Raw genomic sequence first — 26766 nt, 5'->3', positions numbered from 1 at the left:
TTGAACCCGGGAGGCGGAGGTTGCAGGGAGTGGAGATTGCAGTGAGCCGAGATCACTCCATTGCAGTCCAGGTTGAGCAACAAGAGCGAAAGTCTGTCTCAAAAAAAAAAAGGTACAAATCCTTTTGACCTATTTTATACAGATAAGGAAATAATAATTTTTTAAGTATGTATAAGAGGAATTTTTTTTTTTTTTTTTTTTTTTTTGAGACGGAATCTCGCTCTGTCGCCCAGGCTGGAGTGCAGTGGCGCAATCTCGGCTCACTGCAAGCTCCGCCTCCTGGGTTCACGCCATTCTCCTGCCTCAGCCTCCCGAGTAGCTGGGACTACAGGCGCCCGCCTGCCACCATGCCCGGCTAATTTTTTGTATTTTTAGTAGAGATGGGGTTTCACCGTGTTAGCCAGGATGGTCTCGATCTCCTGACCTCGTGATCCACCCACCTCGGCCTCCCAAAGTGCTGGGATTACAGGCGTGAGCCACCGCGCCCGGCCTGAGGAATTTTTTTTTTTTTGTTCATAATGTTGGAGTCATATGCATGTGGCCTGCCACTTAACTTACTCCACATATAAACAGTTCCATCTTGGGATGTGTATGTCTACTTCATTCTTTTAAATATATTTCATTGTATGGATATATTATAGTTTATGTATTCATACATTATTTGGAAACTTAAGTTATATCTAGTTTGTTGTTGTTTTTTATTTTTATTTTTAATCGAGCCGGGGTCTCACTCAGTCACCCAGGCTTTGTGCAGTGGCATGATCACAGCTAACTACAGCCTCAACCTCCTGGGCTCAAGTGATCCTCTCACTTCAGCCTCCTGAGTAGCTGGGACCACAGGCATGTACCACCACAACCAGCTATTTAAAAAATTTTTGGGGGGGACAGGATCTCACTATGTTGCCCAGACTGGTCTCAGACTCCTGGGCTCAGGCTGTCTTTCCACCTTGGCCTCCCAGAGCGCTGGGATTACAGGTGTGAGGCACTGTGCCCAGCCTATTTCTAGTATTTGATTTTACAGACAGTTTATCAGTGAATACCCATGTACATATATCTTTGTATACATGGAAGAGGATAACTGTATGAGGGCCCCTTTCCTCATATACTAGCCAGTATTAGATGTTACTAATCTATTACTTTCGTTTTACATTTCCTTTTTGGTGAGATTGAACATTGTTTTTTGTTTTTTTTTTTTTTGAGATGGAGTCTCGTTCTGTTGCCCAGGTTGGAGTGCAGTGGCGTGATCTCAGCTCACAGCAACCTCCACCTCCCAGGTTCAAGCAATTCTTCTGCCTCAGCCTCCTGAATAGCTGGGACTACAGGCACATGCCGCCACACCCAGCTAATCTTTTGTATTTTAGTAGAGATGGGGTTTCACTGTGTTGCCCAGGCTGGTCTCGAACTCCTGGGCTCAGGCAGTGATGTTATTTTAATTATTTATTTTTTTTAGAGACAGAGTCTCATGCTATCACCCAGGCTAAAGTGCAATGTCACAATGATAGCTTACTGCAGCCTCCAACTCCTGAGTTCAAGCCATCCTCCTGCCTCAGCCTCCTAAGTAGCTAGGACTATAGGTGTGCATTACCATGCCCAACTAACTTTTTTTTTTTTTTGAGACAGGGTCTTGCTCTGTTGTTGCCCAGGTTGGAGTGTAGTAGTGTGATCATGGCTCACTGCAGCCTCAACTTCTCAGGCTCAAGCCTTCCAAGTAGCTAGGACTACAGGTGCATGTCACTACGCCTGGCTAAGTTTTGTATTTTTCGTAGAGACGGGGTTTCACTATATTGCCCAGGCTGGTCTCCAACTCCTGAGCTCGAGTGATTCACCCACTTCAGCCTCCCAAAGTGCTGGGATTACAGGCATGAGCCACTGCACCTGGCCCGTTTTTTAATTTTTTGTAGAGTCTGGGGTCTTGCCTTGTTGCCCAGGCTGATCTTCAAGGGATCCTCCTGCCTTGGCTTCCCAAAATGCCCAGCCCTGATTTTTATTTTTCTGCGTTTTAATGTGATTCTTTCTGTGAGAAATTTAAATAAATAAAATTGGATTGACAGAACAGCATCTCTAAAAAGGCAGTTTAAACTTTCTGGTAAGAGATATTGTATCTTACCACCCTCCCAACCAGCTAACTCCTGGTCCTTCCAAGTTCAGTTGAGGCATTATTTTCCTTGAGAAGCTTTTTATGCCCCCTGGGTCTGACTTAGCTTTCCATTTTTTGTCTTCCCATAGTCCTGGCATCTTTCCTTGAGGACTGAAACAGTGTTATAGTTATTGGTTTATTCTTTCTCTTCTAAACTATAAGAAAACAGACAAAGCTGTTTCCTTATTATTTGGATCCTCTATGCCTGAGCAATCATACTTATTGAATAAATAATGTTTTGTTTTCTTTTTAGTACCAGGTGTTGCTGAATTTGCAGCTTCCTTCAAAAGTGTAAGTAATATCCCTTACCTACTGAGGTAGATCCAAAGTTTCGCTGCTGAATAAAAGCTCAGATCTCTGTTCTTTATTTTATTTTATTTTATTTTATTTTATTTATGACAGAGTCTCACTCTTCGCCCAGGCTGGAGTGCAGTGGTACGATCTCGGCTCACTGCAGCTTCCACTTACCAAGTTCAAGTGATTCTCCTGCCTCAGCCTCCTGAGTAGCTGGGATTATAGGTGCCCATCACCACACCCAGCTAATTTTTGTATTTTTAGTAGAGATGGGGCTCACCATGTTGGCCAGGCTGGTCTCGAACTCCTGACCTCAAGTGATCCACCCACCTCAGCCCCCCAAAGTGCTGGGGTTACAGGTGTGAGCCACCGCGCCTGGCCTTTTAAAATTTTTTGTGGAGAAGAGGTCTCACTATATTTCCTAGGCTGGTCTTGAACTCCTGGGTTCAAGTGATCCTCCTGCTCCAGCCTCCCATAGCGTTAGGATTACAGGTGTGAGCCAATGTACATGTTTGTTTTTTTTTTTAATGTGAAAAATAATACCTACTTTATAGAGTTGATTTGGAGGTAAATGACTTGATGCATGTAAAGTGTTTTGCTTGTCACATAATAGGTACTGAGTAGATTTTAATTAAAAAAAGAGAAGGATGCAAAGCTGAAATAATGTTTCTCAACCCTACCTTTTGTGCATGACAGAATCATCAACATCAGCTCAGCTATGGAGCTCTTGAAAAATGCACTGTAACAAATGAGCACCAAGAAAAGAAAATTGATTAATTAAAAAAAAAGAAAAGCACATATGAGGAGTCCCTTGCTCTGCTTTTTCCACTGGATCCTTCCCTACCCCTCATATTATAAATCATTATGTCTGGAGTGTGGCCAAGGCATTTATATTTTTAAAAGTTACATAGGTGATTCTCGTGTGCAACTAGCATTAAACTGCCAACCCAGAGCTATTCTAAAAATGGGCTTTCTTTCATAGTTTTAAGTTCACTTTCATAAATGAAAAATTGTAAAATTCTGAAGTTTCCTAAAACCTCTACAATAAAATTGTGAAATTCCAAGTGATGACCATTCCAGACTTCTGTCACTTAAAATGAGGATTTTCTCATTCTTGATTCTTCTTTGAATCTCCGCTATGCCAGAGAATGTTACTTACTGATTAGTGTTTCAAACAGTTGAATTGGAGGCTTTCACCAGAACTGAATTTCAAGTAATTTCTTTCGTTGCTATACTAACTTGTTATGCATAAATCAGTAATAGTGGTCATACCTATTCTTCCACAGTAATTTCTCTGAGACTGACTTTCAAGATGAGCCATGTTTTTTACAGTGACTATTTGTAGGCCATATCTAAACCTGGAGAAATCCAGGTTTTTGAAATTATAATCTGCCAGTATTTTCAAACAACCTGAAGACCATGTGACAAGCTGCATTTTTTCTTTTTCTTTTTTTTTTTTTTTTTTTTTTTTCTGAGACAGAGTAATACTCTTACGCAGGCAGGAGTACAGTGGGCACGATCTTGGTTCACTGCAGCCTCTGCCTCCCACATTCAAGAGGTTCAAGCAATTCTCGTGCCTCACCCTCCTGAGTAGCTGAGATTACAGGTGTGTGCCATCATGCCTGGCTAATTTTTTTTGTATTTTTAGTAGAGATGGGGTTTCCCCATGCTGGCCAGGCGGGTCTCGAACTCCTGACTCCTGACCCCAAGTAATCCGCCCACCTTGGCAGCCACCGCATCTGGCCCAGGCTGCATTTCTTATAAGAATAATAAGGTCTCCTCACAATTTTTATATGTCTGAATGGATATATTATTTTTTGACAGCCTATTACTAGTTCTCCACCCAAATGGATGGCTGAGATAGAACGTGATGACATCGACATGTTGAAAGGTAAGTGATGCTAGTTATCACTTTTAACTGGATATTTATGTTTTTCCATAAACCACCTCTCCATATTTTTTTGTTTCCTTACAAGTATTTTTGGCTTCAGACTTCTCATTTAAACCTCCTTATTTGTAGTTTTTCATGTCTGCAATGCCCTTCTCTACCTTTTCCATGTGTAGAAATCCTGCCAATTCAAGACTCAGTCATAGTGAATTCTGCTGCTGCTGCTAAATTCTTCTAATGTGAACTTAATTTTGTATAATACAGTTAACGAATAGCTCTAACATAAATTTTTTCATTTAATTCCCATAAAGGTCCTGTGAGTTGGGTATGATGATATTCAAAGTTGTTAAGTTAACCAAGATAGAATGAGTTAAAATTTGGCTGGGCGTGGCTCATGCCTGTAATCCCAGCAGTTTGGGAGGCCGAGGCAGGCAGATCACCTGAGGTCAGGAGTTTGAGACCAGACTGATCAACATAACGAAACCACGTCTCTACTAAAAATACAAAAATCAACCAGGCATGGTGGCAAGCTCCTGTAATCCCAGCTACTCTGGAGGCTGAGGCAGGAGAATCACTTGAACCTAGAAGATGGAGGTTGTGGTGAGCAATTGTTCCACTGCACTCCAGCCTGGCTGACAGAGAAAGACTCTATCTGAAAAAAAAAAAGAAAAAAAAAGTTAAAAAATTTTAACTCTGATTTTTTTTTTTTTTTTTTTTTTTTTTTTTTCAGACAGAGTCTCGCTCTTGTCGCCCAGGCTGGAGTGCAGTGGTGCGATCTCGGCTCACTGCAACCTCTGCCTCCCGGGTTCAAGTGATTCTCCTGCCTCAGCCTCCTGAGTAGCTGGAACTACAGGCACCCCCCACCACGCCCGGCTAATTTTTGTAGTTTTAGTAGCGATGGGGTTTCACCATGTTGGCCAGGCTGGTCTCAAACTCCTGACCTCCAGGAATGCACCCACCTCGGCCTCCCAGAGTGCTGGGATTACAGGCGTGAGCCACCACACCCTGCGTAAACTCTGCTTTTTTAAGTCTAGCCTCTTTCCATTATAACACAAGTGCCTTATTTAGAATTTACTGCCATATATTGTCAGTACTATTAAATGACAACCTCTTAGTGGGTTAAGACCTATTTTTTATTTTTTTCATCTCATCAATTTCTTCTATAAAGAATACTATAAGTAGTGAATATTGTTGTTTGATAAATGATTTGAAACTCAAATCACAAAGTGGAAATTTAAATTTAAAAACATTAATTTTCCATGATTTTGCCCTACTTTATTTTTTCATCCTTCTGGTGATAAGATTCATGATGATTGTGAAGTAATAGACTGAAATTAAGGTAAAAACCTGGGATTCTTGAGGTATTTAAACAGCTGAACATATCAAGAAAGTCTACTTATGCTAGGTATAGATAATGACTGTGGCATGATAAATGAGATTAAAAAAAACACCTTTATTTGATTTTAGAAGTAATTCATTGTTCTTCATGAAATGCTTAAATGCAGATTCCCTCCTCCCGCCATAGAAAAATTAAGTCTCAAGGGCATCTCAGGTTCATTCTTCTAACGTTTCAAACAGACATTTCTATAATATCTCATCAGCATGTATTTCTTAAGGCAACTTTAAATTTTTAGTGAGGGTTCATAGCATTATATTCTATGCAACCTGACCTGTGTCTTAAACCTAAAAGGAATTGGGTGCTATTTAAATAAAAATTCAAGAAAGAATATTTTTAAGTATTGTCTTTGTGTGTGTATGTGTGTGTGTGTGTGTGTGTGTGTGGAAGAGACTGGAGTTTTTTTTATTACTCAGTATCCCTGAGAATTTGGGGATCAGAGTTTTTAAGGATAATTTGGTGGGTTGTGGGGACAGTGAGTTGCTAGTGCTGACTGATTGGGCTGGAGATGAAATCACAGGGAGTCAAAGCTGTCCTCTTGTGCTGAGTCAGTTCCTGGGTGGGGGCCACAAGATCAGATGAACCAGTTTATTGATCTGGGTGGTACCAACTGATCCATCAAATGCAAGGCCTGCAAAATATCTCAAGCACAGAAACACCCAATAGTGAAACCGCCATTGCAGAATTGTAACTGTGATGGTGAAAGAGATCTGACCTAACCAACTCCATTTGCTCCTAACCTCCAATGGTATGCTGTCTTTTTACTTAGTAAACTTAAAGATTTTTATAGGAATTTGGTTTGAAGGGAAAGTTTAGATTTTTATTTAGTCTTCGTTTTCTAAACTTAGGGAAATGGGGAATAGTAAGTGTTTTGTTGCCACTTTATTATAAGTTGAAATAATACGGACTTACAATTAACAGTGGAGACAGTGTCCATTTTGTCAGATCAGGTCTGTCTTCAAGGCTTTCTTAATGCCATATCAAAAGACAAGGTTTTACATTTTAATGATGTATTCCAAACGAATGTTATAAATAATGTTTCCTGAGGATGAAACACTTAATTTGTTATTTTATTATTTTTTTCTTTTTTTATTTGAGAAAAGGTCTCACTCTGTCACCCAGACTGTCGTGCAGTGGTGCCATCATGGCTCACTGCAGCCTCGACCTCCTGGTGATCCTCTCACCCTAGCCTCCTGAGTAGCTGGGACTACAGGCATACACTACCATACCCAGCTAATTTTATTTTATTTATTTTATTTTTTTGAGACAGAATCTCACTTTGTTGCCTAGGCTGGAGTGCAGTGGTACAATCTCAGCTGTCTGTAACCTTTGCTTCCTGGGTTCAAGTGATTCTCCTGTTTCAGCCTTCTGAGTAGCTTGGACTACAGGTGCCCGTTTCAGCCTTCTGAGTAGCTGGGACTAGCCGCCACCACACCCAGCTAATCGTTATATTTTTAGTAGAGACAGGGTTTTGCCAGGTTGGCCAGGCTGGTCTTGAACCTCTGACTTCAGGTGATCTGCCCTGCCCGCCTTGGCCTCCCAAACTGCTAGGATTACAGGCGTGAGCCACCATGCCTGGCTGAATTTTTGTGTTATTTTTATACAGGTGAGGTATCATTGCCCAGGCTGGTCTTGGACTCCTGGGCTCAAGTGATCCTCTTGCCTTAGCCTCCCAAGTAGCTGGGACTGCAGGCATGTGCTACTGTGCCTGGCTAATTCTGTTTTTATGCTAGTTCTTTTCTTATTAAGTGGGTAAGCTTATCTGAGGAATTTTGCAGTAGTGGGAAAATTCCCTGATTTGTGTGTGTGTGTGCGTGTGTGTGTGTGTGTGTGTGTAAGATTGGGGGAGGAGTTACGGATCCATTTTCTACTTATTCAGTGGTAATTAAGCTTGAAAACTGGTATAACAAGAGTTCCCAACCCAAATAAGTTGCTACTAGAGAAGAGTGGAAAGAAATGATGTTGAAATAAATGATTCTGTTTCAGAACTGGGGAGTCTCACCACGGCTAATTTGATGGAGAAGGTTCGAGGCCTACAGAACCTAGCCTATCAGCTGGGGCTGGATGAGTGTGAGTACCCCGATCGCATTTGTTCAGGGTTACATGCTATGTATTCCACCCTGAGCTCCAGTTATAATTCAGAAAGTATATTAGGGAAAAGAGAAGCATTCTGAAGGTAAGAAGTCGGTCTAATTCATTGACTTTTTATGGTGGAGTGCGGTGGAATAATTACTGGATTTACTAGGTAACAAATGATTTTTCTTTATACAGTAAAAGTATATTGAAATCCCTTCAGGTTATTATCTCATTTTTAAATAGACAGAGTCTTACTATGTTGCCCAGGCTGATCTTCAACTCTTGGGCTCAAGTGATCCTCCCACCTTAGCCTCTGAAGTGGCTGGGACTACAAGCATGTACCACCGTGCCTGGGTAATTTTAAAATTTTTTTGTAGAGACAGAGTCTCACTATATTGCCCAGGCTGGTCTTGAACTCATGGGTTTAAGTGATCCTCCTGCCTCAGCCTTCCAAAGTGCTGGGATTATAGGCATGAACCACTGTGCCCAACCAGCATTTTACTTTTCAAATAAATTTAAGGCTGGCCACAGTGGCTCATGCCTGTAATCCCAGCTACTTGGAAGGCTGAGGATGGAGAACCATTTGAACCTGGGAGACAGAGGTTGCAGTGAGCCAGGATCATGCCACTGCACTCCAGCCTGGGCAACAGAGTGAGACTCTGTCTCAAAAACAAGAAAATTAACTTAAAATTTCTAATTTTCAACTGATAGTCATCACTTCCTCAGACCTCTTTATCCTACCTTTATTTCTATTACTGTCATCAGCAGTTGGCTTTCTTTTACCAAGAAAACATTTTTGAATTGGTTATGGAATCAAGAAATAGAGAACAACAAACTGCTTCAAGATATGGTTGTTAGCTGGTCTGCTAAGTTCACTCATTAATACCTAACTCTTCTCTATATACTGGTAATTTATTTCTTATGATTAAAGTTTATACCTTGGCAAAATTACTAGTTACCATGTATGTCATGGACCTCCTTGATTTATAATGAAAAGGCAAATCTGTGATTAGTAAATTCATGAATGTGAGACTTTCATAGTCGATTTTATTCCTTGATTTTGTTTCTAGCTTTGGATAATAAATACTGTAATGATCATTATGATCAAGGCTTTATCTCATTGTGTCAGTGTTTTTCAATGAAGTAAATGTTATGCTTGTTATATCAAGAAGATGCTATATTACCAAATAGATTTGTCAGTAGTATTATCTATAGTTATAACTGAAATTATGGTTCCTCTAATTAGTTTCTCTTTTTCTGCTTTCCTACTGAGAAAGGTAATGAAGTATTTTTTCCTGCTTTTTATTATTTATACCAAAGTAGAGTGAACGGAATAATGACCCATGGCCCAGCTTCAATAATCAACATATAGCCAATCTTGTTTTACTTATAACAATTTCCTGTAGCTACTTTAAAGCAAATTCCAGGCATCATATTACCTGGCATCATATTACCAGGCATCATATTGCCGAGTAACTTTGTATGTGTTTCCAGAAGACAAGGACTCTTACTTTCTTTTGCTGTTTTGTTTTGTTTTGTTTTGGGACAGAGTCTTACTCTGTGGCCCAGGCTGGAGTTCAGTGGCATGATCTCGGCTCATGGCAACCTCCATCTCCTGGGTTCGTGATTTTCCTCCCTCAGCCTCCTGAGTAGCTGGGACTACAGGCATGCACCATGATGTCTGACCAATTTTTGTATTTTTAGTAGAGATGGGGTTTCACCCTGGTGGCCAGGCTGGTCTCAAACTCCTTACCTCAAATAATATGCCCACCTTGGCCTCCCAAAGTGCTGAGATTACAGGCATGAGCCACCACGCCTGGCCTGTTGTTTTTTTCCTTTCTCTTCAGTATCATTGGCACAAAATGTAAGATTTTTTTTTTTGAGATGGAGTTTTGCTCTTGTTGCCCAGGCTGGAGTGCAGTGGCACGATCTTGGCTCACCGCAACCTCCACCTCCCAGGTTCAAGCGATTCTCCTGCCTCAGCCTCCCGAGTAGCTGGGATTTCAGGCATGTGCCACCACGCCCAGCTAATTTTGTATTTTTAGTAAAGATGGGGTTTCTCCATGTTGGTCAGGCTGGTCTCGAACTGCTGACCTCAGGTGATCCCCCCAACTCTGCCTCCCAAAGTGCTGGGATTACAGGCATGAGCCACCGGGCCTGGCTGCTTTTTTTTTTTTTTTTTTTTTTTTTTTTTTAAGAGACTGGGTTTTTCTATGTTACCTAGGCTGGACTTGAGTTCCTGGGCTCAAGCAATCATCCCACCTCAGCCTTCTGAGTAGCTGAGACTACAGGCACATACCACTGTGCCTGGCTTTTTTTTTTTTTTTTTTTTTTTTTTTTTGAGATGGAGTCTCGCTCTGTCACCAGATTGGAGGTTGGAGTGCAGTGGCGCGATCTCGGCTCACTGCAACCTCCGCCTCCTGGGTTCAAGCGATTCTCCTGCCTCAGTCTCCCAAGTAGCTGAGATTACAGGTGCACGCCACCATGCCTGGCTAATTTTTGTATTTTTAGTAGAGACGGGGTTTCACCATGTTGGCCAGGATGGTCTCAATCTCCTGACCTCGTGATCCACCTGCCTCGGCCTCCCAAAGTGCCAGGATTACAGGAGTGAGCCACTGCACCCGGCTGGCTACTGTTATTTTTTTAAAATATAACAATAGTTTCATTATTATAACTAAAATTTTTTTAACAAACTTGTTAAATATCATCAAATAGCCAATCAGGGTTTAGATTTCTTTAGTTGACTCATAAATGTCTTTACACAGTTCATTTGTTTGAGTCCGGATCTAAATAAGGTTCATATACCGTATTTGATATGTCTCTGAAATCTTTTTTAGCCTGTCATACTTCCACCTGCATTTTATTTCCCCTTGTCATTTGTTAAACCTAGTCATGTGTTCTGTAGATTTTTCAAAATCTGGGTTTTGTTGATTACAACCCTGTGGTAGAGCTTAACATGTTCACCTATCCCTTTTTTATCTGCTGATTGTTAGATCTAGAAGCTTGCACAGATACAGGCTTGATTTTTTTTTTTTTTAATTTTGGCAAGAATATTTCACAGTTGGTGTTGGGTACATTATGTGTGCTGGTCTTTCTTTTTGTGATATTAAGATTAATAGTTGATGGTTTCTAGATCTAACTATAAGGAAATAAAAAGGGATAGGTGAACATGTTAAGCTCTGTCACAGGAATGTAATCAACAAAACCCAGAGTTTGAAAAATCTACAGAACAAATGACTAGGTTTAACAAATGATGGGGAAATAAAATGCAGGTGGAACTATGACAATCAGATTTATTCATTGTAATATTCTTCATCAGTCTTATACCTAGAGTAGCAGGCTTTGATCACAGTCTAGATTTACTGTTTTATTATAGGTTGCAAGGTAGTAATATTCTGTCATTTCTCTTATTGACTAGAATTTTTCTAAAAAGGACTGTATCTTATCAACTATTTGGTTACCTTGAAAGCTGCTTCTACTGGCATGATGGGATAAATGATTCTTTCTCTTTCTTTATTAGTTTTCAGAATAATGAGTTTGTTCCCTAAGCATCAGTAAAGTTTATTTTAATGGCTTTCAATGGAATCAAAAACTTGGTGTGGCATTTGTTATTTTTTTAAATCCACACAATTAAAGCCATTATTACTGCTAACTGTATTTCTAAAAATTTAAGGCTTTGGGGGTGGGGGTTTGAAGTCATTTAATTCAGCCACCTTCAGCACTAAACCAAAACTGTACAAGAGAAATGCTTGTTTCTGCCAAATGAGTCCCATGAGCACAGCTGAGATTTTTCAGAATTATCTTTTAGTTCAAAATTTGATGTTATTTCAATTTCCATAGCATTGCTTTGCAACTGATTGCCATTTTCCTTGACCATCGTGAATTTAGCTGACATGAAATAGTTTTAAAATTTAGAATTAGAAACAATTACATTGGTGTATATTGAACTTCTTACGTACAGTTTCTCTTTGTTTTATTGTGTGTAGTGTATTTGCATAAAAACAAGATTTTTTTTTTTTGTCCTTACAGATTATTCATCTACTCTAGGGGTTGGCTTTTACTTGACACCCTAATCTGGTGTTTCGATGTCTAAATCCTCTTTCCTGCATTAATTGAGAGGATGACATGGATGAAAAATAAGCAGTAGGAACTGATGAATCCCCAAGGACCAGTGATCCTGTTTTTATGCAAATATCTGCACTGATAAAGATGATGGAAAGAAAAAAATGCAAAAAATATTTGTCCTCAAAACATGATTGTTTGTCACTTCCCAAGAGCATTGTTAAATGTTAGTATAAAAATTATATGAACCTTCTAGGGCTGATAGTAACTAGGTTGTGTCTTTTGGAAGATGAGTGCTACCCTTTGAATTGGTACATGATTATGCCTCAGATAACCCTTTTGGTGTGCAAATTTTGGAATGCAGTAACTTTTCTTATAGGCATTTATAGTCTCTCAGATGATTGAGGCCTCTTGGCTTGATTTGGGCAGTTAATTTATATGAAATTCCCTTGAAATATACAGAAATATTTTAAAAAGTAAAACTCTGCCTTAGCATATAAAGAATTCCATTTCTATTATTTCCGTCTGAGCTCAGAGTCCTCCCTCTTTTACTGGAACTATGTTACAGTCACCTTCTAGCTGGTCCCTCTGCCTCTCAACTAGCCCATTCCAGTCTATCTTGTTAGTGCTGCCGCATTGTTTTTGTGTTTGTTTTTTTGAGACAAGGTCTCTCATCCATGCTGGAGTGTCATGGCATTATCATGGCTCACTGCAGCCTCGAACTCCTGGGCTCAAGGGATCCTCCCACCTCAGCCTCCCAAGTAGCTGGGACTACAGGTGCAGTGCCACCATACCTGGCTAATTTTTTTGATATTTTGTAGAGACGAGGTCTCACTATGTTGCCCAGATTGGTCTTGAACTCCTGGGCTCAACCAGTCCTCCCTCCTTGGCCTCCCAAAGTGCTGAAATTACAGACATGAACCACCATGCTTACCCTAGCCTGATTTATTATTTATTTATTTATTTATTTTTTGAGTCAGTGCCTTGCTTTGTCTCCCAGGCTGGAATGCAGTGGTGCAGTCTTGGCTCACTGCAACCTCCACCTCCCAGGCTCAAGTGATTCTTATGCTTCAGCCGTCCAAGTAGCTGAGATTACAGGTGTGCACCACCATGCCCAGCTTTTCAAAAGTATTTTTAGTAGAGATGAGGTTTCACTATGTTGGCCAGGCTGGTCTCAAACTTCTGTCCTCAAGTGATTTGCCCGCCTGGTCTTCAAAGTGCTGGGATTACAGGTGTGACCCACCACGCCCGGCCCCGGCCTGATTTTTTGAAGTACATTTTCTTCTCTTTGTCTGTTGCTCATAAATCATTGGTACTACTTCATTACCTATAGGATAAAATTTAGGCCCCTTAGTGTGGCATTCAAAATCCTTTGCATTCTGGCCCTCACCGGATTACTCTAGCCTTCTTACATCTCCCCTACCAAAACACATGCACTGTCTCTGTCTGAAGCTTCTGGAAATTGTTCTTTTTCTGGGTAGTTGGTGTTTTAGTGATGAGATGTAATATTTGAAGGTCTTTTAATGTCTGGAATGTCCTCTCTTAGGACTGTGGATGGTCAACAGCACAGAATAAATACAGTGTGAAACTTGTTGATGATTGCTTGGTTTATCTTCTACTTGAACCCTACTCCATCACTATTATTACATGCTTATGATTCTGATTTAGACCTGTAAGTTTCAATACTACATTGCTTCCTTTATTCCTAAGATTCATTATCATGAATCCTATTGAATACTAGTTCTCAGCAGTTTTTACCCTCACTCTTTTCTGGAATACTTCCCCATCTTCTTAGTTCTACTCATGCTATTCCTTTTTCTCAGTAAGTTGTCCTTCTTCTATCAGCTTTCCCTTTTCATCCTTGATTTAGAAAGTGAGCGCTCTCTCTGGCCTCTCAAATTGCCCCTAGAGCAGTTTGTTTGTTTGATTTGTAAGGTGCTTTTACCATTCTTCTTGGAGATTTTTGGTACATGTCTCAGTCCTTGGACTGATTGTAACTTTTTAAGATAAGAATCATATTTTTACTTTTTCAGCCCATAGCCCATAGATTTTTTCCCCCATCTCTGAAGACCACAAACCAGTTAGTAGTCATGCAAATGACCTACTTACTAGCTATCTTTGAAATATTTTTAAATAAAATGTGAAAACTGGGAAAGCAGAGGATTTTATCATTTGAAACTAGGGCTAAACCTTGGGACCCTGATGCATTTGTTTTTTTTCTGCTTTTTTTTTTTTTGTAACAGCTTTATTGAGATGTAATTCACATAGTCTATAATTCCCCATTTATAATGTTCAATTCAGTGATTTTTGTGTATTCAGAATTTTGCAGTCACCACCACAACCAATTTTACAACATTTTCATCACCTGAAAAACCTTGTACCCATTGGCAGTCACTCCCCATTACTTCCCAAACTCCCCAGACCTAGGCTGTTACTTACTGGCTTCATGTCTCTATGGATTTGCCTCGTCTGGACATTTCATGTAAATGAAATTATATAATATGTGGTTTCTTGTGACTGGATTCTTTCTGTTAAGATAATGTTTTCAGTGTTCAATTATGTTATAGCATGTATCAGTGCTTTCTTTTTATGGCTGAATAATACTCCATTGTATAGATACTCCACATTGTATTTATCTACCTGGTGATGGGCATTTGAGTTGTTTTCACTACTTGGCTACTTTAAATAATGCTGCTGTGAACATTCAGGTTCAACCAAAACACACAACTTTTTGGGTAAACATGTTTTCATTTTCTTAGGTTTATAGCTAGAGGTGGAATTTCTGGGTCATGTGGTAACTCTATATCTGATCTATTGAGGAACTGTCAGACTGTTTTCCAAACTAGCTGAACCATTTTGCATTCCCACAAGCAGTGTATAAGGGTTCCAGTTTTCCCACACCCTTGCCGATACTTGCTATTTGTATTTTTTGTTTTTTTAATTATTATCATGTCCATCATAGAGGGTATGAAGTAGTGTCTCATTGTGGTTTGGATTTGCATTTGTCTAGTAATAATGGTGTTTAGCATGTTTTCATGTGCTTATTATATGTCTTCTTTGGAGAACTATCAATTCAGATCCTTTGCTTATTTGTAAATTGGTTTGTGTTTTTATTATTGAATTGTAAGACTTCATTATATATTCTAGAAACAAGTCACTTATCAGATATATGATTTGCAAAAGTTTTCTCTCATTCTATGGGTTGTCTTTTTACTTTCTTAATGGTGTCCTTTGAATCACAAAGCTTTAAATTTTGATGAAATCCAATTTATCTATTTTGTTGTTGCTTGTGTTTTAGTGTCCTACCTGATAAACCGTTGCCTAATCCAGGCTCTCAAAAACTTATGCCTGTGTTTTCTTTTAAGAGTTTTATAGTTTTATCTTTTAGATTTAGGTCTTTGATTCATTTTAAGTTAATTTTTATATTTGGTGTGAGATAGGGATCTAAATTAATTCTTTTGCATGTGGATATCCAGTTTTCTTAGCATCATTTGTTGAAAAGATTATCCTTTTTCTATTGAATTGTCTTGACATCCTTGTAAAAAATCATTTGGCAGCCAGGCATGGTGGCTTACACTTGTAATCCCAGCACTTTGGGAGGCCAAGGTGGGAGAATTGCTTGAGCCCAGGAGTTTGAGACAAGCCTGGGCAACAAAGTGAGACTCTATCTCTACAAAAAGATTAAAAATTAGCCATACGTGGTGATGTGCACCCATAGTCTCACCTACTCAGGAGGCTGAGCCTGGGAGGTCGAGGCTTCAGTGAACCATGATCACACCTCTGCACTCCAGCCTGGGCTACAGAGAGAGACCCTGCCTCAAAACAAAAAAAATCTGTTGGCCGTAAATGTGAAGATTTATTTCTAGACTCTCATTCTATTCCATTGATGTAATCTCTATCCTATGCCAGTAATTCACTTTCTTGCTTACTGTAGCTTTGTAGTAAATTTTGAAATTGGGATGTGTGAGCTTTCCAACATCAACAATGTTTTGCAGTTTTCAAAGCATAAATATACTTCATTTGTTAAATTTTTTCCTAAGTACTTTATTCTTTTTGATGCTATTATAAATGGAATTGTTTTCTTAATTTCATTTTCAGTTTGCTCATTGCTACTATTGAGAAATAGAATTAATTTTTGTATATTGATCTTGTTCTCTGCAACTTTGTTGAACTTATTTTAGTTCTAATAATGTTTTAGTAGATTATTTATAATTTTCTATATACAGAATTTTCATTTGCAAATAGAGACAGTTTTGCTTCTTCATTTCCATTCTGATTGCCTTTAAATTAATTATTTTTCCTAATTGTCCTGGCTAGAAATTCCAGTACAGTGTTGAATAGACGTGGCAGGAGTGGACATCCTTGACTTTTCCTGATCTTTGGGAGAAACCCACAGTGTTAGCTGTGGGTTTTTTGTAGATGTGCTTTAATGTAAATAAGGTGACACTGAATATACTACCTTCTAAAAAAGCTTTGAGGAATTTAGCTTACTTTGATATAAGTAGTTGCTTCTGCTGATTAATCGTATAATTCCGTATGTTCATGTAGCAATTTAATGGGACTATTTTTTGGCTAAATTTAATCAGTGTTGTTTTTTAAAAGCAACATTTCATTGTAAAAAGATTGAGAGGGATGCCAAGGGGGGAAGATTGCTTGAAGCCAAGAGTTTGTAATCAGCCTGGGCAACAAAACCAAGACCCCATCTCTAAAAGAAAAAGATTAAGGCCAGTGTGGTGGCTCACGCTTGTAATCCTAGCACTTTGGGAGGCTGAGGCGGGCAGATCACCTGAGGTCAGGAGTTTGAGACCAGCCTGGCCAACGTGGTAAAACCTTGTCTCTACAAAAATACAAAAATTAGCTGGGCATGGTGGCGCACGCCCATAGTCCCAGGTACTCGGGAGGCTGAGGCAGGAGAATCGCTTGAACCTGGGAGGCAGAGGTTGCAGTGAGCCGAGATCATGCCACTGCACTCCAGCCTGGGTGACAGACCAAGACTCCATCCCCCCCCAAAAAAAGGAGACCAGGCATGGTGCCTCACGCCTGCAATCCCAGCACTTTGGGAGGCCAAGGCGGGCAGATCACGAGGTCAGGAGATCGAGACCATCCTGGCTAACACAGTGAAACCCCGTCTCTACTAAAAATACAAAAAAAGTTAGCTGGGCATGGTGGTGGGCACCTGTAGTCCCAGCTACTTGGGAGGCTGAGGCAGGAGAATGGCGTGAACCTGGGAGGCGGAGCTTGCAGTGAGCCGAGATTGCGCCACTGCACTCCAGCCCGGGCGACAGAGTGAGACTCCATCTCAAAAAAAAAAAAAAAAAGATTAAGATGTCCCCATTCAAAACTTAATACTTTATCCCATTAATCTACATTGATGAAGTTGTCTATACAACTTTACTATTTGGTATTTTATTTGATAGTAGTAACTAAGAAAAACTGCTTTCAAGAAGCAGAAGTTTCCACAGCACTAGCCTGTGGTACTAGACTTCTCCACCCTCTGGGCATGTGATTTGCAAAAAAGTGATCATTTACATTTAGAAGTTGTTTCCCATCTAGATAAAATTCTAAACAGTTCTTTTGATTTGTAATTTTAATATATAAAGGAGGGAAGGGAGGGTATAACTGTGATTCTTATACCTTTTTGTTTTTTTGGAGACAGGGTCTCTGTTGCCCAGGCTAGAGTGTGGTGGTGCAGTCATAGCTCACTGAAGTCTTGACCTCCCAGGTTCAAGCAATCCTCCCAGCCCAGCCTCTCAAGTAGCTGGAACCACAGGAGAGTGCCACCATGCCTGACTGATTTTTTTTTTAATTTTTATTTTGTAGAGATGGAGTCTCCCTGTGTTGCCCAGGCTGGCCTCATCCTAGGCTCAAGCAATCCTCCTGCCTCAGCCTCCCAAAGCGCTGGGATTATAGGTGTGAGCCACCGTGCCCTGCCCCTGTGTATTTTATTTATTTATGTATTTATTTATTTATTTATCTATTTATTTATTTATTTTTGTGGGCTGACATCAGAATTATTTGTCTGGCTTCCCTTATTAGGCCTATTAAGTCCTACTTCTCATAGAACTAAATTAATAGTCCTTGACTGAGGAGAAAAATCATCTAGCCTTTAACCTCTAGATGGCAGCATCAGTCTTTCTGTACCACTAACAGAAAGACTACCCACATCTCTTGAACTGGATTTTTGATCTATGTAAAAACTTGTTGTGATTTTTATTCTTTTTTTCTTTTTTCTTTTTTGTTTTGAGATGGAGTTTTGCTCTTGTCGCCCAGGCTGGAGTGCAATGGCGTGATCTCAGCTCACCGCAACCTCCACCTCCCCAGTTCAAGCTGTTCTCCTGCTTCAGCCTCCCGAGTAGCTGGGATTACATGCATGCGCCACCACGCCAGGCTAATTTTGTATTTTTAGTAGAGATGGGGTTTCTCCATGTTGGTCAGGCTGGTCTTGAACTCCTGACCTCAGGTGATCCGCCCGCCTTGGCCTCCCAAAGTGCTGGGATTACAGGCATGAGCCATGGCGCCTGGCCTCTTCTTGTGATTTTTACCAGACTACTTGCCTAATTTTGTTGATACCTTGTTGATTTTTATTTTTAGCTTTTTGTTTTTCTTTTTTATCTCTTCATCTTTTTTTACATATTTCCTTTTTCTTTTTTTTTTTTTTTAATTTTTTTTTTGAGACAGGGTTTCTGTCTGTTGCCCAGGCTGGAGTGTAGCAGCACAATCTCGGCTCACTGCAATCTCTGCCTCCGGTTCAAGCGATTCTCCCACTTAGTAGAAAAAAATTCTAAAAATGTAGTTAATTCAATAGCTTTTATATCTGCATATAAGACCCTAAAAATGGGTAAAGTTCTCTTGTCTCAATAATTTCCCCTACCAGTGGCTTATCTTGTATCCTTGGACTCTGTTGGTTTTCATGTGGTATCCGGCAATGCTCTATTACATTAAACAGGAATGTTAGCTAAAGTTGATGAAACTACATTGGACTAATTAGTCCTTCAAGAAAAATTTAATTGTTTTAAAATAAAGCTTTCAAATATTTAGCTATTTTGAATAGCAAAAGAATGAAGTGTCCTGTTCAGCAACTGTTTGGGTGACTACTTCATACAAGGCTATGTAGGGGATAGGAAGATAATTACTGCCCTCTTGTAGATTAAAATCTAGTAGGAAAGGAAGATAAGACAACTAAGGTAAATGATTCTTAAAAAAATATAGAGGAGAAAAGCTCTATGAGAGTACAAAGAACTATATGGATGGGGGAGAAGAGGCAATTGCATTAGATTGCTACAGGAGTGGCAGATAAGTTTCATTTTATTTAGTAAGACCTGCCTAGGACCATTGAATTGAGAAGGATTTTGAGAGGGAGCCTAGATTCAGAGGAGAAGGCAATTAGTGATGTCTGTTATAGACAAGGGAAATGAGTGTGGTAATATTTGCAATTTCTGGAACATTGAAAATAAACCTGGCCAGGTGCGGTGGCTTATGCCTGTAATCCCAGCACTTTGGAAGGCCGAGTTGGGTGATCACCTGAGGCCAGGAGTTTGAGACCAGCCTGGCCAACATGGTGAAACCCCTCCTCTACTAAAAATACAAAAATTAGCCAGGCATGGTGGCGGGCGCCTGTAATCTCAGCTACCTGGGATGTTGAGGCAGGAGAATGACTTGAGTCTGGGAGGCAGAGGTTGCAGTGAACTGAGATGATGCCACTGCACTCCAGCCTGGGTAACAGAGCAAGACTCTGTCTCAAAAAAAAAAAAAAAAGGAAGGAAGGAAAGAAAACCTTAAAGAACACAAAGATGGGTAGAAATGGAAAGGGAGCATATTCTAGGTAGAGTGAATGCTACAGAATTTGAAAGCAACAGCTCTGCTCAAGGAACGGTGTGAGTGGTTGAATCTAGACCCCAGGTTATGTTAGGTCTCATAATGACTAAGACTAAGAAGGAGATAGAGGGGCCAGACTGAGGAGGGCCTTGAACTCCAGGGGTCAAGGAGTTATACTCAGTGGTAGTAGGGAGCATGTGAAATGTTCTTTAAAAAGTATCTTAATGCTGTCAAATTAACTGTGTGCATTATAGATGGTTTGGGGAGACCCTTTACTAAAAGAGATTTTACTACAATTCTTTTTTATTGTAAAAATAAAGAAGAAAGTAAAAAAAAGGAAACCACCAACAAACCATAGCCTTACCACTGAGAGATAACCACTATTAACATTTCATGTGTTTCCTGGCCCCACTTTTAGTCCCTTTATGTGTCTATGTGTGTGTTTATATGTATACTTGCATCCATTCATGTACCATGTACACAGATAATGCTTTTTTCTTTTCTTTTTCTTTTTTCTTTTCTTTTTTTGAGACAGGGTCTCCCTCTGTCACCCAGGCTGGAGTGCAATGGTGCGATCTTGGCTCACTGCAACCCCTACCTCTTGGGCTCAAGCGAGTCCCCCACCTCAGCTTCCCAAGTAGGTGGGACTACAGGCGTGAGCCACAGCACCCAGCCAGAAATGCTTTTTTAATATAACTGAGATTGGTGTGTGTGTGTGTGTGTCTGTGTCTCTGTGTGTGTGTGTGTGTGTGTAGTTTTAACTTGTGCTTTAAAAAATTTTATTCTATCTTAAGCATTTTCCTGTGTCATTAGAAGTTCTACCACTGAAGATTTTTGAATAGGAAAGATACACACCTTTAGGAGGCATTGGTGCACAGGATGGTAGAGACAGGAAGCAGGAAGTTACAGTGGGAATCCAGGGTGAAGGATTGAGAGCTTGAATGGATGATGGCAGTGAGAATGGGAAGAAGTGCACTGACAATAGATTTTTCAGATTTGGAATTTTTAGGAGTAGGTAAATGTCTGGATGAGGATGTTATGGGATAAGCTGAAATTAGAGCTCACCGTGATGTTTTAGCCTAATTAATGACAGGGAAGTCAGAAGGAGGCTAGATGCCTGCTTAACAACAACAACAACAACAAAAATCACATAATTCTTTTACTTGCTCGTTTGTAGGCAGGCATCTTTATTTTCTTAGAAATAAGTAAATGTCATTTGTAGAGGCTAGAGGTTAGTGTTATTAATAAGATGTCTAGTTCAGTCATATTACCTAGGCAACAGGTAATGTTTTAGATAGTGAATGGTGAGTTATTTGATCTCAAAGAAATCAATATGTGAAATAGGATATACATAACTTCAGAAGTTGACTTGTGAAGTCCGTATTTTCTTTGGCTGGTCATTAGGCTGCTAAGTAGAATGACTGACTTTTGTATAATTTTCTTCCACAGTAGTGCTTTTTCATTCGGTTCCTACCTATGAACTTTTCCTGAACTTTCCTACAAGTTTAAAAAGTTGTTATGGCCTCTCTATACAGTAGACATCCAATTCTTTGCTAACTGGAAAAAAGTTTCAGAAGTTTAAATCTGAAGTAACAGGAATTGGTCCAAAATATTTGTTGTTGCTCATGTTTTAAATAAGCGACATTGGATTATATTAGCACTGGGATAACTCCGTTAGGTGTTATGACTGCAATTTACGTGCAATTGGAGATTAGTGATTGAGAGGGAAACAGACTGCCAAATTATCTTCCAAAAAGGTACTCCCCAACTCCATATCCTTGCTAATAACAAGTATTATAATTATTTAAAGTCATTGCCAACTTGATAGGCAAAATATTAATGTCTTGTTCTAATGTTCATTTCTTCTATTGTGAAGGTGAACGTTTTTTTCATGTTTCCTTTTTTTTTTTTTTTTGAGACGGAGTCTCGCTCTGTCGCCCAGGCTGGAGTGCAGTGGCGCAATCTCGGCTCACTGCAAGCTCTGCCTCCCGGGTTCACGCCATTCTCCTGCCTCAGCCTCTCCGAGTAGCTGGGACTACAGGCGCCCGCCACTACGCCCGGCTAATTTTTTTGTATTTTTAATAGAGACGGGGTTTCACCGTGGTCTCGATCTCCTGACCTCGTGATCTGCCCGCCTCTGCCTCCCAAAGTGCTGGGATTACAAGCGTGAGCCACCGCGCCCGGCCTCATGTTTCTTGATCCTATCTGTTGATGAGGGCTGGAAGTTCAAGAAAGTATAAATTTAAATTATTTTAACCTGAAAAATAAAGCCAGAGAACTTGATTCAATAGCACCCCAAAGACTGTGTTGAAATCTGCATTGCAAATACCGATGGAAACTTATCCTTGTTTTCTTTGTTTTATGCATTACTTTACCATCTTGCCATGGTCATTAGCTTTGCACCTATTTAGGTTACAGCATAAAATCTAGGAACTCCACTTTGAAGGGATCGTGGTTATTCTTAATTAGAAATTGTCAGCCTTAAGTATTTTGTTTTTTTGAAATGTTTTATGATAATGTGAAGTAAACCATGCCATTATTTCTCATTTTTCCCTTGGTTAACAAATTAGGATATACAATCTTCAAATTACCTTTAAGGCTTGTAAACATTCAAATCTTTTATCCATTAGTCAAGTTATTTCATAAACCCAACATTGCCTCTGAAATGGCTTTACACACAAAGAGGATTTTACCATAAAATGCTTGTGGTGTTTTATTCTCTTCTGATTTTTTGTAGGGGAAGGGGAGAGGAGAGTAGGCAGAGTATAAATTAAATTTGGATGGTGTTGGTTTCAAAGTAGCATTCCATATAATTCTGCAGAAAGTATGATAAATAAAATGGGCCAGGCATGGTGGCTCATGCCATAATCCCAGCACTTTGGGAGGCCAAGGCGGGCAGATCACCTGAGGTCGGGAGTTTGAGACCACCCTGGCCAACATGGTGAAACCCTGTCTCTACTAAAAGTACAAAAATTAACCGGGTGTGGTGGCACATGCCTGTGGTCTCAGCTACTGGGGAGACTGAGGCATGAGAATTGCTTGAACCCAGGAAGTGGAGGTTATAGTGGGCCAAGATTAAGCCACTGCACTCCAACCTGGGCAACAGAGTGAGACTCTGTCTCAAAAAATAAAAAAAAAATACATAATAAAACAAAGTTCAACATTTGGGAAATACCAGGTGAACTATACTGTTACCCATACAGTAGAATACAATGTAGTCATTAAAAAACATTAAAGGGGCTGGCCACGGTGGCTTACGCCTGTAATCCCAGCACTTTGAGAGGCCAAGGTAGGCAGATCACTTGAGGTCAGGAGTTTGAGACCAGCCTGGCCAAGCTGGTGAAACCCCGTCTCTACTAAAAATACAAAAATTAGTCGCTCATAGTGGTGGATACCTGTAATCCCAGCTACTCTGGAGACTGAAGCAGGAGAATCACTTGAACCTGGGAGGTGGAGCTTGCAGTGAGCTGCCGAGATTGTGCCACTGCACTCCAGCCTGGGTGACAAAGTAAGACTATGTCTCTAAAAAAAAAATAAAACAAAAAAAAGCACTAAAGGGCATTTCATGACAGAAAGGTATTCATTATATATAAGGATAATAGCAAGTGACAAAATGCAGAACATACAATTTTACAGCAGGTGTTTTTTTTTTTTTTTTCTTTTGAGAGCATGCACATAGACAAATGGCTGGAAGGAAATGCACCAGTATGTTTTAATGACTATCTTGAGTGGTTTTTAAAATTTTCTGAATTTTCCAAATTAACAAAAACGCATTCTAGTCTGTTGAATAGGAAAAAATACTACTTAAAAAAATAAGGAAAAGTTGTATGCCATTTTAGAAACAAAATTGTACTTAAATCTCTGAATTTTCTAGGCAGTTAAATTTTTGAGCTCTTCTGTGGACTGTTTCTAAATAAAAATGAGTAGATCCATTAACAACAATTGATCAGTTTATACAAGTGATAAATAGCAAGGTGAATGTTTCCCATACATACCTCGTTTCCTATACTTAGGATGTCCTTGCATAAGTAGGAATTGAGAGCAAAAAAAATGGTAGGCTGTTGGGTCATGGGCAAGAGATGACTTAGTTGGCCAAAGAAGCATATTTTCTTAAGCAAATGTTGGCCAAGATGTTACTTTATGTTTTCGGGCTGTCTTCACTGTAGTTGGAGAACTGTGAACTCTTAGTATTAAGTACTCAGTAGGAGCAAAGAACCATTTGGAATATCTGTCAATCTTAAATAGAACTGCAGCTGTTTGGCTGAGAGGTGAAATGGACCTGGATTTTTTTTTTTTTTTTGGGGTGCTTTGAAAGTCATTTTTGTATAACAAAGAGGTGATGAGAACTAAGTGATTACAAAAGTGTTCATAGGAGTTCAGTTTCTTTCCAGGCTTTGGGTTTAAGAATGACTGTTTCTGCCCATGGGGAAATAAATTGGCATTTTTTGTTTTTGTTTGTTCTTTAGTTATTGATGTTCTAGAAATTTCAACAAAATAAGGAGTGTTTTTGTATTTCAAATGTAGTACCCATTTCTTTATTTCTTTCTGGTTCTTTCCACTGGTTTGTGTTGATAATATGATCTGGAAGGGTAGTGATAGTGCATGGGAATTTATAAATGATCACAAAATACTTTGTCACAGGAAATCTGGAGAAATAATGACTTTGGCATATGTATAAGAGAAGTATCTCTAACTGTTAAGTCTAAACTAAAAGCTTGTTACTTTTCGGTTTGGTATAACCGAAAAAAATTTGAAAAATAAAATAGAAGTAATGATTTGTTTTCTCAGGTGTAGTTGTATTTGACTGACTCTATTGTAGGAGGACATGATTAAGACTGAATGGTTGGATTACGGTAAAGACGTCCTTTGAGCAGATAGTTGAATCTGATAGGTTGAAGTTTTGGATATTGAATAAAAAGAGAAAAGAGAGCTGGGCAAGCTGAGAATTCCTGTAGTTCCAACCACTGGGGAGGCTGAGGTGGGAGGATCACCTGAGCCCAGGAGTTTGAGACTGCAGTGAGCTATGATCATGCCACTGCATTCCAGTCTGGATGACAGAGTGAGACCCTGTCTCACAAAATAAGTAAATAAAGAGAGGAAAGAGCTAAAATGAGAATTCAATCTGATTCAGAATATAAAAATATTCTACTGTCCCATCATTTTTTGTTCTTTATCAGCTTTAACATTGAAGTATAATGTATATAAAGAAAAGCACACAAATTATAATGTACAGCTCAATGAATTTTCATAAAATTAACACTCCCCTGTAACCATTGGTCAAAACAGATCAAGATACAGAACGTTGCGCCTGGTGCTGTGGCTCATGCCTGTGATCCCAGCACTTTGGGAGGCTGAGGCTGGCAGATCACTTGAGCTCAGGAGTTCCAGACCAGCCTGGGCAACATGATAAAATCCAGTCTCTACAAAAAATACAAAAATTAGCCAGGCCTGCTGGTGTACACCTGTAGTCCCAGCTACTTGGGAGGCTGAGTTGGGAGGATCACCTGAACCTGGGAAGTCAAGGCTGGAGTGAACCCATTGTACTCCAGCCTGGGTGACAGGAGTGAGAGACCCTATCTCGAAACAAAACACCTTTCTAGTATATAAATACAAAATCTCCTTTGTGCCCCTTCTAGTCCCTACTTGCCCCTTCCTCTCAAAGCATTACTGTGACTTACACTGTCATAGAATAATTTTATCTTTGAACTTTATGTAAATGGAATAACAAATCACGTACTCTTTTGTGTCTGACTTCTTTTGATCAGCATTTAAATTATGGCATTGGCCATATCATTTGGGTTTTCTCCCATTGCTATATAATATTTATTTTGATCAGCGTTTAAATTATGACATCGGCCATATCATTTGGGTTTTCTCCCATTGCTATACAGTATTTCATTGTAAGAAGTTACCACGATTTATTTCCTCGTTCTACTAATGATGGACATTTGGACTATTTCCAGCTTTTGGTTATTACAAATAAATACTGTTAGTATTTTTGATATATATCTTTTTTTGGTACATGCATTTTCTTTCTTTCTTTTTTTTGAGACAGAGTCTTGCTCTGTTGCCCAGGCTGGAGTGCAGTGGCACCATCTTGGCTCACTGCAAGCTCCGCCTCCTGGGTTCATGCCATTCTCCTGCCTTAGCCTCCCGAATAGCTAGGACTACAGGCTCCCACCACCACGCCCAGCTAATTTTTTTTTTATTTTTAGTAGAGACAGGGTTTCACCGTGTTAGCTAGGATGGTCTCTCGATCTCCTGACCTCGTGATTCACCCGCCTCAGCCTCCCAAAGTGCTGGGATTACAGGCATGAGCCACTGCACCCAGCTGGTACATGCATTTTCATTGGATATGTAACTAGGAAATGGAATTGCTAGATCATAGGGGTATATGTATATTTAGCTTTAGTAGGTACTTCCAAATATTAATAGTTTTCCAAAGTGGTTGTATCAATTTACAAGCCTATCAGCAATTTCAGTTGCTCCAAGTCCCTACCAACAGGTATATTCTCAGTCTTTTAACTTCTAGCCATTCTAGTAAATGGTATCTTAATGTAGTTTTAATTTGCATTTCCTTAATGACTAATGAGGTTGAGCACCTTTTCGTATGTTTATTGGCCATTTGGATAATATCTTTTGTGACGTCCTTATTAGTGTCTCTTGCCCATTGCCCATCTTTAAAAACTGGATTATCATTCTTTTTTTTTTTTTTTTTTTTTTTTTTAGATGGAGTTTCACTCTTGTCGCCCAGGGGCTGGAGTGCAATGGCACGATCTCAGTTCACTGCAACCTCTACCTCCTGGGTTCAAGCGATTCTCCTGCCTCAGCCTCCCGAGTAGCTGGAATTACAGGTGCACGCTACCACGTGTGCCTAATTTTTGTATTTTTAGTAGAGACGGGGTTTCACCTTGTTGGCCAGGCTGGTCTCAAACTCATAACCTCAGGTGATCTGCCTGCCTTGGCCTCCCAAAGTGCTGGGATTACAGGCATGAGCCACTGAGCCTGGTTTGGATTATCAGTCTTTAAAAAAACGATTTGTAAGTATTGTTTATGTATTCTGGATATCCACCCTTTGTCAGTCACATAAATCGCAAA

At 39.7% G+C, this 26766-nt stretch overlaps 1 protein-coding gene across 11 annotated transcripts in view; it reads left to right on the top strand.

The window, feature by feature from the left end:
* Window positions 1-26766, top strand: part of LIN52 (lin-52 DREAM MuvB core complex component) — a 117674-nt gene that overhangs the window by 11172 nt on the left and 79736 nt on the right. For 7 of the 11 annotated variants that reach the window (XM_055288858.2, XM_055288859.2, XM_063644333.1 and 4 more), the window contains exons 3-5: window positions 2391-2428; window positions 4256-4322; window positions 7702-7785. In XM_055288858.2, the coding sequence (XP_055144833.2) occupies window positions 2391-2428; window positions 4256-4322; window positions 7702-7785 (189 nt within the window). Of the gene's footprint in view, window positions 1-2390; window positions 2429-4255; window positions 4323-5049; window positions 5447-7701; window positions 7786-11820; window positions 13446-20203; window positions 20322-26766 lie in introns of those variants that run through there. The other 4 variants (XM_063644335.1, XM_055288860.2, XM_063644331.1 and 1 more) reach the window with 3 other exon arrangements.

The sequence above is a fragment of the Symphalangus syndactylus genome, chromosome 8 (genome assembly GCF_028878055.3).
Source record: "Symphalangus syndactylus isolate Jambi chromosome 8, NHGRI_mSymSyn1-v2.1_pri, whole genome shotgun sequence".
NCBI lineage: Eukaryota > Metazoa > Chordata > Mammalia > Primates > Hylobatidae > Symphalangus > Symphalangus syndactylus.
Note: the sequence above shows the minus strand (reverse complement) of the source record. Positions and strands in the feature narration are given on the sequence as shown.